This window comes from Drosophila rhopaloa, unplaced genomic scaffold, assembly GCF_018152115.1.
Source record: "Drosophila rhopaloa isolate 14029-0021.01 unplaced genomic scaffold, ASM1815211v1 contig_187, whole genome shotgun sequence".
NCBI lineage: Eukaryota > Metazoa > Arthropoda > Insecta > Diptera > Drosophilidae > Drosophila > Drosophila rhopaloa.
Genome location: NW_025335069.1, coordinates 148133 through 164993, shown reverse-complemented (window position 1 = coordinate 164993; position 16861 = coordinate 148133). Strand labels below are relative to the sequence as shown.

The 16861-nt window shown below is 35.3% G+C and overlaps 1 protein-coding gene across 4 annotated transcripts in view; it reads right to left on the bottom strand.

Moving 5' to 3' along the window:
- The window catches only part of LOC108050177 (broad-complex core protein isoforms 1/2/3/4/5), a 54018-nt gene extending 38041 nt beyond the window's left edge, over nucleotides 1–15977 (bottom strand). For 3 of the 4 annotated variants that reach the window (XM_044459270.1, XM_044459271.1, XM_044459272.1), the window contains exons 1-3: nucleotides 15348–15977; nucleotides 11433–11694; nucleotides 11204–11368 (exon numbers count right to left, since the gene is read on the bottom strand). In XM_044459270.1, coding sequence (XP_044315205.1) covers nucleotides 11204–11368; nucleotides 11433–11582 — 315 coding nt within the window. In that variant the 5' untranslated portion in view covers nucleotides 11583–11694; nucleotides 15348–15977. Of the gene's footprint in view, nucleotides 1–2417; nucleotides 2446–11203; nucleotides 11369–11432; nucleotides 11695–15347 lie in introns of those variants that run through there. The other variant, XM_044459274.1, reaches the window with a different exon arrangement.
- Nucleotides 15978–16861: the final 884 nt, after the last annotated feature.

Genomic DNA, 16861 nt, shown 5'->3' with positions numbered 1-16861 from the left:
AAGCAGAGCCGCTCAATAGGCTTGTGATAAGCAAAAGCGATGCTTCAGTGAGCCTCAGCCCCCTTCACAATGCACCCACACCAAAACCCCGCAATCCAAGACCCCACATAGCAACTGACTCGGACCCAACTAACACTCACAAAAATAGCTCTATGATCTGGTTAAATATTCAGTTTCAATAATTAATAAACAAGAAAGATCGTATAGCCAAATGAGTTTTCTTGAGTTTTTCTAAAACCATTTTGCTTTCTATACAGTTATACCATTTGAAAATCAGTAAAGGGTGTTGGAATTTTTTTTAATTCTTACATTTTTTTGTATACTCTTATTGAATCAAACTAAACTTTTTTAAGTGCCATTTTAAGCACTTATGTATAGCTTTATATGAGCCTGATATTAAAATTGTTCTTTTATTTTTAGTTTTCCCTTTCAATTACAGATAAAAAAAAACTATATTTTTGAAACACGAATAAACTATTCACACATTGTCACCATATTGCAAAAACCATTAAAGGTTCCTATTTCTGAATTTTCTCTGAATTTATATAGTTAACCTTGATCAAAACATCTTAGCCAGATTACTAAGAGGTGCACAACGCTTATTAATAACATCCACAGTTAAGTTTTAGCTTACAAAACATTTACAAATATAATCAAAAATACATCAATATTTTAATTGGGCAAGTCTTTGAAAATCCTAGAAACACAGTACAGATTTATTTCTTGCGGTTACTAGTCAAATTTAAACCCAAAAACTATACCCAAATATAGTTAATTGGATTATTAGACTTTTACATAAGTTTAAAAATATTAAAAAGCTTGATTATCCAAGATTCTTTTGTTTTCAGTGCAGGAAAAGAGGAGGAATATGGAAGGGCCCAACGGTTGGGCCGCTGTTTGGACTTGATAACCCGCCATTGTATACAAGTGAGGCCAAGCCGGCGCATAATCGTCGCCGTCGTCGACGGTTGGCCCTCAACCGATTTCTTCCTCTTCATAGAAAGTCGGGATGGATACGGGGAATAAGAGGATAGGGGGTTTTGGGGTCATAGTTTGCAAGGCAGTTCTTCTCTTTCCGAGCGCACATCTGCTCATCCGAGACTCCACCCAGAGTCACAACTTGCACCAACTTGGACTTTATCATTTCAAAGGCTTTTGTTCTTATATCATTCCCATCATGGTCATCGAGTTTTTGTTGAACTATTCGCGATCATTTGATTCACTGATTTTTTTCGCTTCTTCCCCAGTGATTGGCCCTCTCCATATACATAAAAGGTGCACAGTTTCGTTGAACCACTTGGCGAACTTTGGCGATGCTTGATGTGTGAACTTTTTACCGGACTGCAATCGATTGGAGCGCATCGAGGAAACTTCGAGCATTTTGCTGGAGTGGAACTGTGTACTCCAAAGTTCAGCAAACAACATCAAAGCTACGCTGCAAAAACCTTGATTTCTTTCTTACGAGTAGGTTTAATTGCTGCAGCCTTTGGCAAGAGATGAGAAAAAGGAAAACAAACTAAGGAATCTTAGTACAGACATATTCTACTTATAAAATTAAGACTTGGGAAGGGTGATTATTTAAATTGAAGTTTATATAAAGTCTAAAGAGCTGTCACCGCAAACTAGTACTTTTCTTTGCCCGGAGTGTAAAAATTGTATTTAAATAGGAATTGGTTTAATATAATACAATAATAACATATTTCGGGAATACACTTTTTGGAAATGATATTCTAAGCTTTTACATCGGCGTTTAAAAATACTGGCCCATTACATTTTACATATCCTCGCTAAAGTCGAGTGGGCGAAAGTTATTTTAAGCCGATTAATATTTCACTAATACCAATTTGTTTTTTGTTACATTGTAAATCATCAAAAAAAAATTCCATTTAAATTTTTTTGAAATTTTTAAAAACTGTTTGCCAAATTTTTCGAAATTAAAATTGTAATGGAACATCTAGTGATTAGTTATTTAAAAGCAGGTTTTAAAAAATTTCCCTTTTGATTTTATTTTTGAATATTAATTAAATTAGTGAACACATTTCTTAGGAACAGTATGGCCAGAACAATAACTTCGGTCCCTAATTGGTTATCGATAAGAACGCCGAAGTCGAGTAGAAAATCCATTTTGGGTGCGCCCAAGTGAAGGAATCCGGCGAAATTTCTACATTTCTTTTTTGTACGCTTTTGTTTCGTTATGTCTCAGTTTTGCCGTTATTCTGATGGTCGCTAATTGCGAGCGTGTGTATAAGTGTGCGTGCGAGGGTGTGTTTTGCGTTGGTTATATTAGTGGGGGTTAGGTATGTCTAATTAATGGCATTATTTTATGTGGCCTAGCCCTATAAAATACGAAACTTGTAAAGTACATCAGTTCCAAAAAACGCCCGAAAGTTAGCAACAAAATTGAAAAGGGTTTTTACCTTTAACGGCAGCTGGTTTTGTATTATTCCAGGATATCAAGCCTAGTAGTTTTTTAGTTTTAGAGTTGACAAATTGTAGTAGACGACGTGACGGAATTAATTTCATACAAAAAACGGTTTGCAATACCCAAAATCAAATTAGAGAAAATTATATATATTAACGTGTAATAATTATTGACAACAAAAGTATTATATTTTTTTCGTAGGACGCAATCGTTGCGAATAGTAGAAATTATATATGTAATATCTCCTTTTAATATTGTTTATCAACACGTGGTTTTGGTTTTTGTTGTTATTTGCTAAAAAAGAAACTGAAATTAATGAATATGCGGCAAAAAGAGGGCGAAGAGGAGTAAACACACGCGAATAACAAGACCAAAGGCGAATGCACATAAATATATTGTACAAAATATATAATCATAAAATGCGAAAAAGCGCACATGTATGTTTGTTTGTTTGTTTGTTTGGGTGAGGGAATGCCTTTTACTACGTAATGCAAAACGTAAAGCTTTTTTTTCTTGAATTTTTTATGCGTCTGCAGCCGGCAGTTTTAAGAGAGAGATTGGGAAGGCGAGAGAGCGTTGAAAGGAGAGAGCGCGCGCGACTAACGGGATCAGGTGGGAGAAAGAGAGTCCGAGTTTTATTTTCAGCACATGTGAGTTTTTAAAATTTTTTGTATAAATTGGCACTGATAAACGTTTTTTGGTCGGTTTTTAAAGATTTTCAAGATGGTTATATTCCGATTTTTTCTGAATATTTTTTGTAATGTTTTTTGTTTTGGTTATCGTGTTACAATTACGACGTTTTAATTCCGATTGTCCGAGAGATCGAAAGCGCGAGACGAGACCCACCGACTACAAATACAAATTTTGTCTGATGGCTGGCGACGCAGCGCTGGGCAAAATTGACCGTCGTCGCCGCTGCCGCCGCTGCAGAGAAGAAAGAAGAAGCAGAAGAAATGTAGAAGGAGGAAATATAAAAAAAAGTATCAGCAGCAGCAACAACAACAACACAAGAAATCTCACTCAGATCTATCTCTCTCGCTCTCGCTCTCTTTCTGCATTACATAGTACATGTGCGACAGAACGATGAACGATGATGATGAACCGAATTACAAATAAAAAGAATGATGCCAAAAGACGACGACAACGCCAGCGATTAGCAAAAGCAAAAGCAAAGGAGCAAAAGCACTCACACACACCACAACGCCCTCCCCACCCACTCACACATACATATAGCATACATAGCGGTGGCGAAAAAAAATCGGTCGCAATCGGAAAAAAATGCAAAGGCAGCGGCAGCAGCAGCGGCGGCAGAACTCTCTCTGCTCTCCACATAAAAAAAAAGAGAAGACGAAAAAATAAAACATAAGCAAGCTCACACACACACCGGCTCAGAAAAGTGCTCAAGCAGGCTGGAAAAAAATGAGAAGAAACTTTGAGCCTGAGCGCCAACTGACAACAACAACAACAGAAAAAAGAACTGCGGGCAAGAAAGCCGAGGAAAAAAATTGCGGCACATCACGCGCATAGTGGGAAAAATCATATTTTTTTAAATCTAAAAATTTGCTAAATAGGCTAAACTTTATTTCTAACACCTTCTTCAAAATGGCACAAGTTAAGAGTTCACAAAATGAACAATTACTTAATTAAAACTATATAAAAAAAATCGAATTCTTTAACAGTTAAATTAATTTTTATTATTGGTGGTCCAAAAAACATAAAGTATATTTTCAATATATTGCTTAAACCGCCGGGTTTTATACACCTAAATAAAAATAATTTAAAATGCCCGTAAATTATTTAAAAGTCATCCTTCCGGGACCAATGATTAGAAATGTAGCAGATTTGGATTGTACCACATGTGAAAGCAGTGGCAGTGGGTTGAACTAGGAAAAAAAGCGCACTGAAAACAATTTGCATTATTGATGAGGGGAACACATTTCTTAACAAACTTGTTTGGGGACAGCAGAAAAGGAGGAAGTAGACGAAAAAAGAAAAAATGTACGAATGAGTGAAAAAGATACATAACGAAACCCACAGTACATAGCACCCTTAGAAAATGACCAGCACACTGACCATCTACAGAAAACCCCAACCCTCTGAAAAAAGCGCCAGCAGAGAAACCGACTCAAACTCAGACTTCCGACTCGCGACGCCCATTAACTGGAGATGAATTCCCATTCTCAGGTCCCCATGATTTGTGTTTGGGTGTCGCGTAGACATTTCTCCCCATTTTCCCCAAGAACGCCAAACCAGTAGGAAAAACAATGGAACAGATGAGCAACGAATAAAAAATAGAATAGTGCAGCAATTGATGGAAGGACGAAGTAGTTGTTGTTGCTGTTTTTGAAAATGGCCATAAGCGAGAACAAGCAACATGGATGTAAAAATGGGTGTGGACATTGCGCGGATGAATTGGAAATTCGAACTGGTCCAATGCCGTCCTAATTGGATGCTGTTTCTGGACCAGGGTTAACCAAAGCTAACGCAAAGTCGGGAAATTGATTTTCGGTTTTTCTTATTCGACTATCCCAAGTTTGAATACTAAGTTAAGTTCTTTATTACCACATAGTTTTACAAAAATAAATATGTTTTATTTTTATTTCCTTAAAAGTTATTCAAATAAATAAGCTGTTTAACTTGTCTCCGTAATAATTAAAACCAAAAAACTAAATTGTCATATTTAAAGATCTTAAAACTTTTTGAATTTTTTTACAAGTTTATTACATTAATATATTGGTGGAAATCGCAAATCGGTCGAATGATGACGTAATATGGACTGCCTCTAACTTTAAGGTTTACAAATAGTGTAAAAAAGTACACAATTTTTAATAGCCAACACTTGTAACTTTTCATTTTAGCTACTTTTAAAATTTGCTTACTAAATCCCACACCTCATCACACTGTGCAACAAAAACAATGCACGTTTCGTGAGCCGCAGAAAAAATTGCGCTCTCTGGCCGAAGCAGCAACAACAACTATAACAACAACAACAAGGAGGGCCAAAAGCGGTAGGAGCGCGAGTAAGAGGAGAAGCGCCGAAGACAAGAAGCAGGACGAAAAGTTAAACAGAGAAAAAAATCCTGATGGAACCGGACAGACGCAGCGTCGTCCGAAAAAGGGGTTGGCTAAAAGAGGTGGGGGCGGGTGTTTTTGGGGGGTTAAGGCTACGACTTGGACTGAGAATGAAAGTGTATGAGCGAGCCTCTGTGTGTGTAAGCAGCGGCCATTGTTGGGGGCACTCTCACAAACACACATAAGGCGGGCAAAAAAATTTTTTCTTTGCGCTTCACTCAATTTCGTTTTTTTTTCTTTTGGTCCGTTTCCTTCGAAAAGTTCAAAGTTGCAAGCGCGCTGCTCTCGCTCTTTCACTCAGCAAAAAAAAACGTAATTCTGTTTGCAAGACAGAACGAAAGAAAAAATCGGAAAAAATGCAAGCCAAGTGGTTCAGACAGACGGAGAGGGAAAGAGAGAGCGAGTGCGGGTGCGGGTGTTGAGCCACCCCGTTAACTGATGTCCACCTTATTCCCCGTCTCTGTCTTATAGTTGTCCGTGTATTTGTGACCGTTTCAGCTGCTCACATAGTTGGCCAAAGATAAAGGTGAAGGAGCGAGGGAGAAGGAAAGAGGTACACCGAAAAAAACGTGTGACACGATGAACAATTTGATTACTTTGTGAATTTGACGACGCAGTTTTAGGTATTCCAAAAGTTTGCGTTGGTTTAAAATATGTATAGTACGTGCATATTAGGCTTATGAGCAAATTTTATTTATAATCCCTTAATAATATTTCTTACACTGACATAAAACATTCAATTGAACAGTAGCTGGAATTAAGATGGAGATTTAATTTTTATTTTATTTCACGCCGTTTTTTTCTGTGTAACACACATGCAATGAGGCCAAAAGAGGGGGAGGCAGCGAATTGGTGGGTGGGGGGTTACGACGCATTGGGAAGACCCTCAAGTGTTGGCATGCAAAAAAACACAAAAAAAATGCTGAAAAATAACAAAACAAAAAACACATAGCAATAAATATAACCAAAGCACATGGCGTGGCAGACACATGCATTTAAAAGTGTGGGGCTTTGAGGGGCTAAGGGGGTAAAGGGGGCTAAGGCAACTGGCAACACTAAATCATACGTTCATGTGTGTGTATGTGTTGGCTGACCACGTTTGCTAAAAGCATTAAAGCAGCGCCAGCATTAATTAACGCTTAGCGAAAATCGAATCTGAGCTTAACCCCAAAAAGAAGGAAAGAAAACAAAACCAAGAATGAAGTGTGGCAACGCCGGGGTCTGCCGGCGTGGGTGCGAGCGAGACAGACTTCATAAAAACGTAAGACACCGTTTCTTGGTGTGGCTTTTTTCGGGTGAACCCTGTTCGCATCAAAGGAACTTCCACTAATTGTTTTTAAATGTGCCTGCAGAGCAATTACAAAAGCCACAAACATTAAAAAGGAATTTCACTACTTTTAGAGTGTAGCTAATTAAAAAAAAAAGTAAGAGCTATTCGAATTTAATAATTTTAAAATCATACTTTAGCACAACATTTTATGCACAATATTTTCTAAGAAAATAAACAAAAAAAATATATGTATTAATTAGCTAAGATTTCCAATAAACTAGGGTGATATGTAAGTTTCAATTTTGAGGTCCCAATTTAAAAGATGTTTTTTTCCAGGAGTCTATCCTTAAAATCTAAGATAAACTTTTTTTAAAAAGCTAAAACTTTCTTTGGTCGAGTTAGCTAAACAATAAATAAACATCAAAGTTTAGTAAACCATATTAGGACATTTCAACTGTTTTAAATTCAAGTATTAATATAAGCTGGGTTGGTAGTTAAAAAGCCCCATTAATATTTTAACTAATTAAGCTGACTTTGTAATTCATTTATGTTGTTAAAAAAGTTTGCACAAGAACTCATATTCTTGGGCAGTTGCAACAACAATGAGTAAGTTTGGCAAAACAATTTTTTTCGTTGGGGAACACTCCACTGCACATCGTCCAAAAGTACGAAAACTTTCGGACCCCCATTTTCACTGCGATTTTCCCTTAGCATTGCCAATCTGAAGTCCGTACAACAAATTTCAAGGCGAAATGGACGCGCCAAAAAAAAGGGGCCACCACACACACACAGAATACAAAAAAATATCCCCAAACACACACAGAGAAAATACGCACCAAGACGAAAGCTCCAACACACCCATAAACACACACAAACAGAAGTTGCGGTTGAAACATACAAAAGTACAAGGGCAAATACAATAACAACAAGAAGAGGCAAAAAAAAAATGGGAGAAAAAAAAGAAATACATAAAGTGAAGGAGAAGGAGGAAACTCCAAGAACATGTGCAGAAACATCGGCGACAAACGAAAGAGATACAAGCTATAGTTGTAGTTGTAAAAGTCCCAAAAAAAATAAAGTAAAAAGAAAATAGAGGCGCACAAAAAATCAGCAACTTGTGGAGGTAAAGAAGGGGGCAGGTCGAGTGGGTGGCTGGGTGGACAGATGGCCGGCAAAACTTTTGCAGCGAAAATATAAAAATGGAGCGCACGTCTGTGACAAAAACAACAAGAGTGATAGAAGGGCAGGGGGAAAAGAGAGCATGAATGGGAAGTCGCCGCAAGAAGAAGAAGCAACGGCGGAAGGAGGGCGCTGTATGTGTGTGTAAGTGCGAGAGAGAAAGAGCGGGTGGACCGCCGTTTGAGATTTTTTTTTGTTAGTCTCTGCCCCCTCAGCTTGAGTATTTTTTTATTTCTCAACAGCAACTTGAGTGTGAAGCAAGTTGAGCGCTCGCTTATTTGCTCAAGCGAACACACGTCACACGTTGGCCACCACTGTAATGTGGTTGCTGTCCCGGCTTAAGTGGTTGCTGTTTAAATAAGTTAATGTTAACACTTAACAGCAAAGCGGATTTCCGCAGTGTATATTACCATATTGCTTGTTTTTGTATAATCCATTTTTGTTAACATAAGACCAGAATTACCTTTTTATAACCGATGCATAAATTAATTATTTTTTGTATCTACATACATAATTTCCGGTCTTACTATGTTGTATTGCTTAAAAAATTTTTTGTGCATTTAAAAATAATAAATAAATTAGAAGAAAAAAACTTAATTATTATAAATCAAAATAAGATCCAGTACCAAAAAATTTAGCGCAATCTGGAAAATACCCAGAAAAGATTTCTAATGAAACCGCGAATTGTTTAGCTCATAAGATTTTATTTCGTGTGTTCATTGACAATAAAATAATTTCCTAAGCCTAATGTTTATGAAAAACCTTTGTGAGTCTTTGACAAAAACAATAGCCAATACTATAAACCGAGTATCTATTTAAAACAAAGGTTCCAAATCAAATGGTAACCAATTTTAAATAATTGATTAACATTACCTAGGCGGTTGGTCAATCAATACTAATTGGCTTATTAATGAATAATGGTAACGTGTAAGGACTTCAAATGCATTCACCACCGTTTCAATTAGGTTCAGAATTGATTTGCCCAACATAATTTTCACACAGCCCTAAGGTTAAGCCCTTTGACCTGCCAGCTTATTACGGCTAAAAATCGATAAATTGGCAAAGCCCCAGTGCACAGAGCATGCAAATCAATATTAATTACCAGTTGCCGCAACATCAAACCTAAGGGCATGCCATATCGGTGGTAAAAAAACAACGGCATTTCCCCGATAAACGTTTAGAGCTATATATACATAGTTCGTTTTCTATAATATAGAGTCTATATGCCCCAGAGCAATCGTCAGCAACAAGAATTAATGAAGCACACAAATGACAATTACAATGGGGCGTTGTCGTCAAATGCAAAAAGCAACAAAGCGAGGCACGTTGGTGCACCGAAAGAAAAGGATACCTATTTAAAATCAATAATTTATTTAATATACTTTAATAGTGGTAATTGGTTCGATAGTACTTACTAACATTCCCTAGATCTATAATGTGAATTAGGGCTGATTTTGTCAAATTTTTCGTTTTGATGATGCTTTTGCTCAAGGCTTTTCCGGCTAGACAATTTTGGCGAGTCCTAATACAACATTTCACGAATAATTTTATAATGTTGTTTATTAGCTTTGATAAAAAATGTTTTTGCTTGTTAAATATGTAAGGAATGCATTATGTACAATTTTATCACATTTTATCACTGACAGAAGAACAAGATTAAAAATAACAAGTAAATACTAAATATATTTATTTTTGCCCATATTAAGTACTCTCCACAATGACTCAAGTTTCCCATCGAGTAAGCTATTGATTGATTAACTCGATTAAACTGCCCTCATTGGGCTAGCACCCTTAGTCGAGTTACTAAAGAATTTTTGTTGTCTGTCAGCAATTTTTTGAGTACCATTTATAATGTTGTTTTAAACACCTGTGCTACTGGCGATAATATCAGAGTATTGCCGACCGATAGACCAAAAACGTCCTGAATAGTAGATAATTTCCTAAAAATTAATCAAAATTGGCCAAAACTATACTTAACTCCAATAAACTCCACTTTTGCTTATCACTTGTTTTATTTTGTTAAACCTACGCTAAAAATATAGCGACAAAATCATCGAGATATCTGTTTAAATTAACGTTGAAGTATTTGTTGTCCTGGTTGATTTCTCTGTTGTAAAATACTAGATTTTAAATTGCAATTTAATAAAGGTTTGTCGCAGTGTAGTAGGCCGGTTTCTGTGGGTGGCATTCAGATAAATACGGGAGAAAAGGGTGAGATCGGGGAAAGGGGACTTGCAGGGGGAGCTGTGCCCAGATAACAACGACCCTGACAGTAATTGTACTCGTACCGCTCCGCCTCTATATTTGTGCGTTCAATTTAAAAAAGAACCACTTTTGTGGTTTGGCTAGCTAGATGTTGTTTTGTTTGTTGACAATTCGATTAGGAGGTGGTAATTGTGGGTGCAGTCTATTTCATAACTGGGCAGTCGAATTCAATGATTTGACTCTCTAGTTTAGATCCTTTGACAACAACAATTTATTAAGTAAACTATTCGTTATAGGAAATTAATAGGCAATCAATAATTTCAAAGAACTCATTAATTGAACCGTGATTTACATTTTTCTATATTAATTAAGAGTATTGATTTAAAAAGTTCGAAGAATTATTGATACACCTTATAACAGAATATGTCAATAAAGCGATAAACATATTGATTACATCATTTTATTGATTTCACACTTATCTAAGCTGATATTTAATTTGATTTCCGTTGCACCTACCAAATAAAAGTCATGATAAGAAGAAAGATCCAAAAATAAGTTTTCGACAAACTTATTTTAGCCAAGAAAAAACAATACAATGTTACTTTTTTCGATTGTATAGAATGTATAAATTCCCTTGGTTTAAAAAATACGACTTTAACAGCCCCTTTTACCAATGTTTATATTTTATGGAACTATTTGTATTTAATCGGAAATTGAATAAGCAAATATAAACATAAGGTATTATTAGGAAGTAATTACACGTCGTTGTAAACTATCTGTGCGATATTGTTAATATATAACAATACTCGCTTTCATTTTTCAGGTCCTACTTAATTGTTACCATGAATGTTTATAAACAAATAAAAATTAATTTGTTAGCCCATTGAAATTATTTACTTATGATATTTAACAGTTAGGAACCATTTATCTTTTAATCCAAGAAAATGTTCTGTTTTTATCTGTTATTTACTTGATTACAATTGAAACATTTTTGTGTAAACTAAAAATATCCCGTAACAACTTAATTGCTAAATGAAGATATGACATCGACTCACCTGTAATTCCGATTCGGTAACGTCGATTTCACCGCGATAAACAAAATCAATGATGGTTTTCAGGTCAGTGAAGATTATGTCGGCGGGCAGGATGATCGTGGGATGTTTGCAAGGGTTCTCGAGCAATAGTTTTTGAAAGTATGTCGAGCAGGCGGACAGGACAACCTAAAAAAAGAGCATAGGGGTTTATTAGATTGATATGAGTCTTAGAAACTGGCGGAGTACTCACCTTGTGCGCCTTAAGGGATCCGTGTTCGCAGGACAATGTGACATCCACAAAGGATAGATCCTCGCGCAGCTGCTGGAACACTGACGTCATCGTATTCTGATAGTTATTCCAGCGCAGGCTGAAATACTGATGTCCTCGTACCGCAGCCATTTTTAATGGATTTTCTTTTTAGCTTCCTTGATGAATTCCTTTCCCTGGCTTTTGTTTATTTTTGCCGCGCTACTGTAACGTATTCAACACGCTGTGTATATGCTTTATCCAGCTGGAAAAGCGAAAAAGGCTTGAGTTAAATGCGGTTTATTTAGAGCTGGGATGGGAAATCAATCAATACAAAATGAGTGCGGCTGGGCTGCATCCTCCGATTTCAGTTCTTGGTGAATCGCCGTCCCCGATGCAACTGAATCACCACCAACCACATGTTGAAGATGCAATAAAAAGGAGTCGCAGTCAGTCGGTCCATTGTGTTTGAGAGCTTTACACCGAGTTTCAGGGAATAAGGAGGAAAGTTGAAGGAGAAGTTAAAGGGGTGGAGAAACTATGCCGAAGACAGGTCGGAAAATTTATTGTAGTCGAACCCTAGTCGAATAGCTAATGTCCTGTAGGATAAGGTGTATTATCTACCACCTGCTAAACAAATATATATAATCCTTTGTGTAATTTCAAATTAAAACGGTCAACAAGATATTTTTTTTATTGCCAAATTATTGTTGCATACAATACAATTTAGTCCTCCCACAAATTTTTGAAAAGATATTCAAAATTGTTATTTAAATAATAGCAATTTTACTCCGGAACACTAAATGAAAAAAAAATTTTTTTTTAATTTTAATTTTAAACAAATATCTTAATATTTTCAATTTTAAACAAACCCGAAAAAATTGGATGTGTTAATATTATTAATCATTATAATTTTTTTTTAAATAATTATATATATTATATTATATTATATTATATTATTATATTATATTATATATATTATATTATATATATTATATTATATATATATATATTATATTATATTATTATATTATATTTTATTATATATATTATATTATATTATTATTATATATTATTTATATTATAAATAATATTAATATATAATATTATATTTTATTTAATACGGGCTGAATTTCGATAAGGGGGTCAAATGGTTATTGTTTAATGTTCAAGATTTTCCAAACTTCGCTTTAAGCAGCTTTATTTGCTGAATTTGTTTAAAAAGAGTTACTGATAATAGTCAAAAATTACCAGTGAAATTAAATTCTTATGTGCGCGATAAGACCATTTGTCTAAACATACTTTGTTCTCTTGATTCCTAGATGTTTTTATCTAAAGCTTAGCCATCGACTGCCAAACGAACAGGCACTATTTTTACTTTATTTAGTGCTGGTCATGTCGCGTGGTTTTTAGCACTGGTGGAATAGTTTTGTTTTGCACATTTTCATGTAAAATGCTGGGCCAGGCCCGAAGGAAGAAAACCGAAACCAGTTTTCAGTGAAACTTCTTTTTTATGCGCTTGCAAAGGGTATATAATTATGTTCAGAAGTTTGTAACAAAGTCATTTGCTACATGCATATGTAGGTGTTAATTTTCTTTTTCAAACATGTTTTTTATATTGGAAATTGGATTCCTATAGAAGTCTTAAAAACTATCGGAATATTAATTAAGTCTCTTACTATAGTGGCAGTCGTAAAAAAACATGATTCTATAAATAGTCAGTAGGAGCAAATGCATTTATTTTAAAAAGTATTGTACGTTTTATTAAATTTACTCAAAATCACAAACTTAAAGATGGCCAAACAAATATTAAAAAAAGACTAATCAACTAAAAGGGTATCTAAAATTCGTATTGCCAAAGCTAACTTCCATTCTCGTTTTCAATGGCACGTATTGGTGCCTGCAAGTTTTTTTTCTAGTTGGGCATTGTCAAAAAAAGGAATAAAAAAAGTATAATAGGAATGCTGAAAGGATGCTCGAAGAGGCAACTCGCCGTGCAAATAGAATGGGAGGCAATGGGGTGATGAAGAGGAGAAGGAGGAGAAACAAACTTTTGCTTGCAACGTCCAATGCGGAGGTTGAAATGCAACCACAACTTTTTTCCAAACAGAACAATCAAGTAAAAATGGATTTTTATTACAAAAGTCAAAACAACAGTGGAACTTTTTTAAACTGGAAAATAAAGTTAAAGAGTTAAACTTTTTTGTTTTAGTTATAATTATAAAATTGTCAAAAAACAAAATAAAATTCAAATTGATGAAATATATTATATTTGCCTGTATAAATAATGTAGCTTTATTTTCTAAAGTTCAAGGAGATTTGTGAGTTTGTAAATAATAAAATTTTGTACATTTTTAAAGTATTTTCTTATAAGTTCTTAAAACTTTCTTTTATTAATTTTACTACCAGTAAAATATATACATATCTCCGATTCAAATTTATTTATCGTTCTTAAATGTTTTAACTTGGGAAAGCTCTACTGTGTCTTCATATAATTATTTAAGAAGATTCGCAATCAAAACAAAACGGCGCAAAGAAAACATGATGTGAAGAGGAGAAAGAATAGGTGTTGCCACCCACTCAAATATCAGGTCTCTCCCGCTCTCTTCGTTTCCCCCAGAGAGGCTTATCATTAATCGCGCATTATGCGGCCTGTTTGTTCCCGTTGTTACTATTCTTCTTCTTTTTTACTAGACCAATCCACGTTTTATTTTTCTGCTATTGTTTGCCTTATTGTTGCTCGCTCACTCTCGCACACACATGCTGCAGATTTGCCCGCCTTTTGGAGCCTCTTCCCTTCTTCTTCCATTTCATCTGCATTTTTGTATGTTTATTCGGCAAATGGATAATGTGTGTTTGTATTTTTTGTGTGCTTTGACTTTTTCACTTTTCTTTGCTCTAACATGTTTATTTTTTGCACTTCATCTTATTGCACCCTACGTAAGAAATTTTACATTACATTTAAATGTGACCCAAGTTAAGTCTTTAATTAAAAACAAAAATATATTTTAATTTTTATGTCATAAACCATAACTTATTTTAAAGATCGGCGAATGAGAACGTAGTCTTAGATAAACAAGGTAAATCATACATATACATATGTACGTACTTAAATTTTAAAACAAAAATAAAATATAAGCTTATAATTTAGAATAGCTTTATTATTAGATCTATGTAAAGACATCTTTGTAAAGATATATAAACGTGTTTGTTATTAATTAATAAAAAAACTTTTATATAGGTTGAAAGTAAAAGTATAATTTTTTAATTACATAATTTTTTTGACTCATTGTAATAGTAAATCTCTTCGATACATCAAAAAATCTGTTTCTTATAGTGAAAATTTGGATTGCAGTAGGTAGCCTAATTTGATCGGTTAAAGATCACTGTCCCACTGTGCATAATTTGTCTACAAATTTAAACCAATTTCGACCCACTGTCGTATATTCCATGCAAGGTAACTTCGTTTTCGTAGCGACTCTTCTTGCTTTTGGATGGTGTGCAAGCGAGCGAGCGAGATAGATGCTTTGCGGGGGCGAGAGAAGAAGAGGGGAAGCAACGAAGAAGGGGGAGGCAAGGGCGCAAGACAAATGACAGCGCGCTGCGAAATAAAAGAGTGGGTGAAGGAGAGGGCGAAAGAAAATGGATTTTAAACATTTTTGTTTTGATTATTATTGTTCTTGTTCGTCGCAAAACTCTTTGCAAAGCGAACGGGCGAGGAGAGAGCGGGAAAGGGAGTGGAAGAGTCAAGCGGAGAGAGAGAAAGAGAGCGCTGTAATGCAAATGTAATGCTGAACAATTGCATTTGCCAATTGAAACCAATTGAAAGGTTTGCAGTATTTTTATTTTTTTCCCCCTCAAACAACAAATATGTTCGCCTCTTATTTTTAGTTTAGTTTTGTGGGGCTGCGCCTTTACCTTTTCGCTATTTATATTTGATTTTCGCTGCTGCTGCAATTTGCCGCCTGCCTTTTTGCATAATAATAATAGAGGAAATACGTCAAAGAGTTCCCGTTACGTTGCGTTTTGTTGTTGTTTTTTCGTACTGCATGCGTATTTACCGCCAGTTTTGTGTTGTTTTTGCTGCTGCTTCTCTTGTTTTTTTTTTCGCTCTTTGCGTTTTGTTCACTTTTTTTTTTATTAATTTGTTCGCTTTTATTTTTATTTTTCGCTGCGCCTTCTGCTTCTACGCTCGCTCACGCACACACGCGCGCGGGCAGCACCACACGAACACACACACAAGCATTGCGATTGGTTTTTCATAATTCGCAAAGCAAAAAACTTTAATTTTATTCTTTTTGATTTTCTTGGCTGGCACGCTGTCGCTGCTTAATTTTTATTGGACTAACCATTTTCGATTGGCGCCGCACTTTGACCGCTTCATAATGCGCTGCTAAAAATTTCCCACCGCGCTTTTCCGCACTCTTTTTACGCGCACGCACACCGAATTTCGCTGGCAAAACGGAATTTAAAATAATAATTATTTTTTCAGCTCGTCGTTCATCGGAGTGCTCGTGTTCGCCATTTTCGTGTGGCGCTGCCAGATCGCCGTAGGTCGCTGAAAGGTAGAAAAAGGTGTTTAAAGTCTGTAGAGTACTTTTGTTTTAATTAACATAACTGCCTTGGTTTCTTAGAAACCCATATCTTTTATTTATTTATTTTATTTTGTTAAAGAAACATTGTAAATCTCTTAAATTCTTCAATTGTTTCAACTAGGTGGCATCACCTTATCGGCTGTTCTTTGCCCCGCCACTTGTACTAGCCAGTTGTCTCGCTCGAACTTGTTACGTTTGTCCAATTGATTTTTTTTTACTGTGGACTTTGGTTTGTGCGCGTAAAATCCTGAAATTTGAAAAAATACAATCAATAAAAATTTAACTTATAGGATTTCTGTCAATCTTTGGAATTTGTGTAGAACTAGAACTTTAAAAATAAGAAAAGTACCTCCTGGAATTAATTTGTAGGAAAAAGGGTAATTGTGTTAGAAGTAAAACATAAAAATAGTACAATTTATTATTGGGCACAATATTTGGATTGCAAAAATAGAATTAAAAAATAGCATCATATATTTGCCGAGATGTATATTGATGTGTATTTTATATAACCTTCTTTAAAATTACAGCTCGTCGATGTTTTTAATTTAATTTCGAATCTTAAACTTACTAAATGACATTTAAATAAAAATCACATATAATATTTTCCAAATAGCCACCTAAAATAGTCTCAGAGGTGCCACCTAGTTACTCCGCTGCACAACCGAAAGCTGGCTGCAATAAAACTATCGATAGTATCCACGAACCTATCGATATTTGAGCGCGAACCCTTTGGCAGTTGAAATGCATTAGTCCGCTAAAACTCGATCATTACAATAAATTTAGAAACCCGTTTAATGCTCGTGTGCTTGCAAGTCATGACTGCGAAAATGCCAAAAA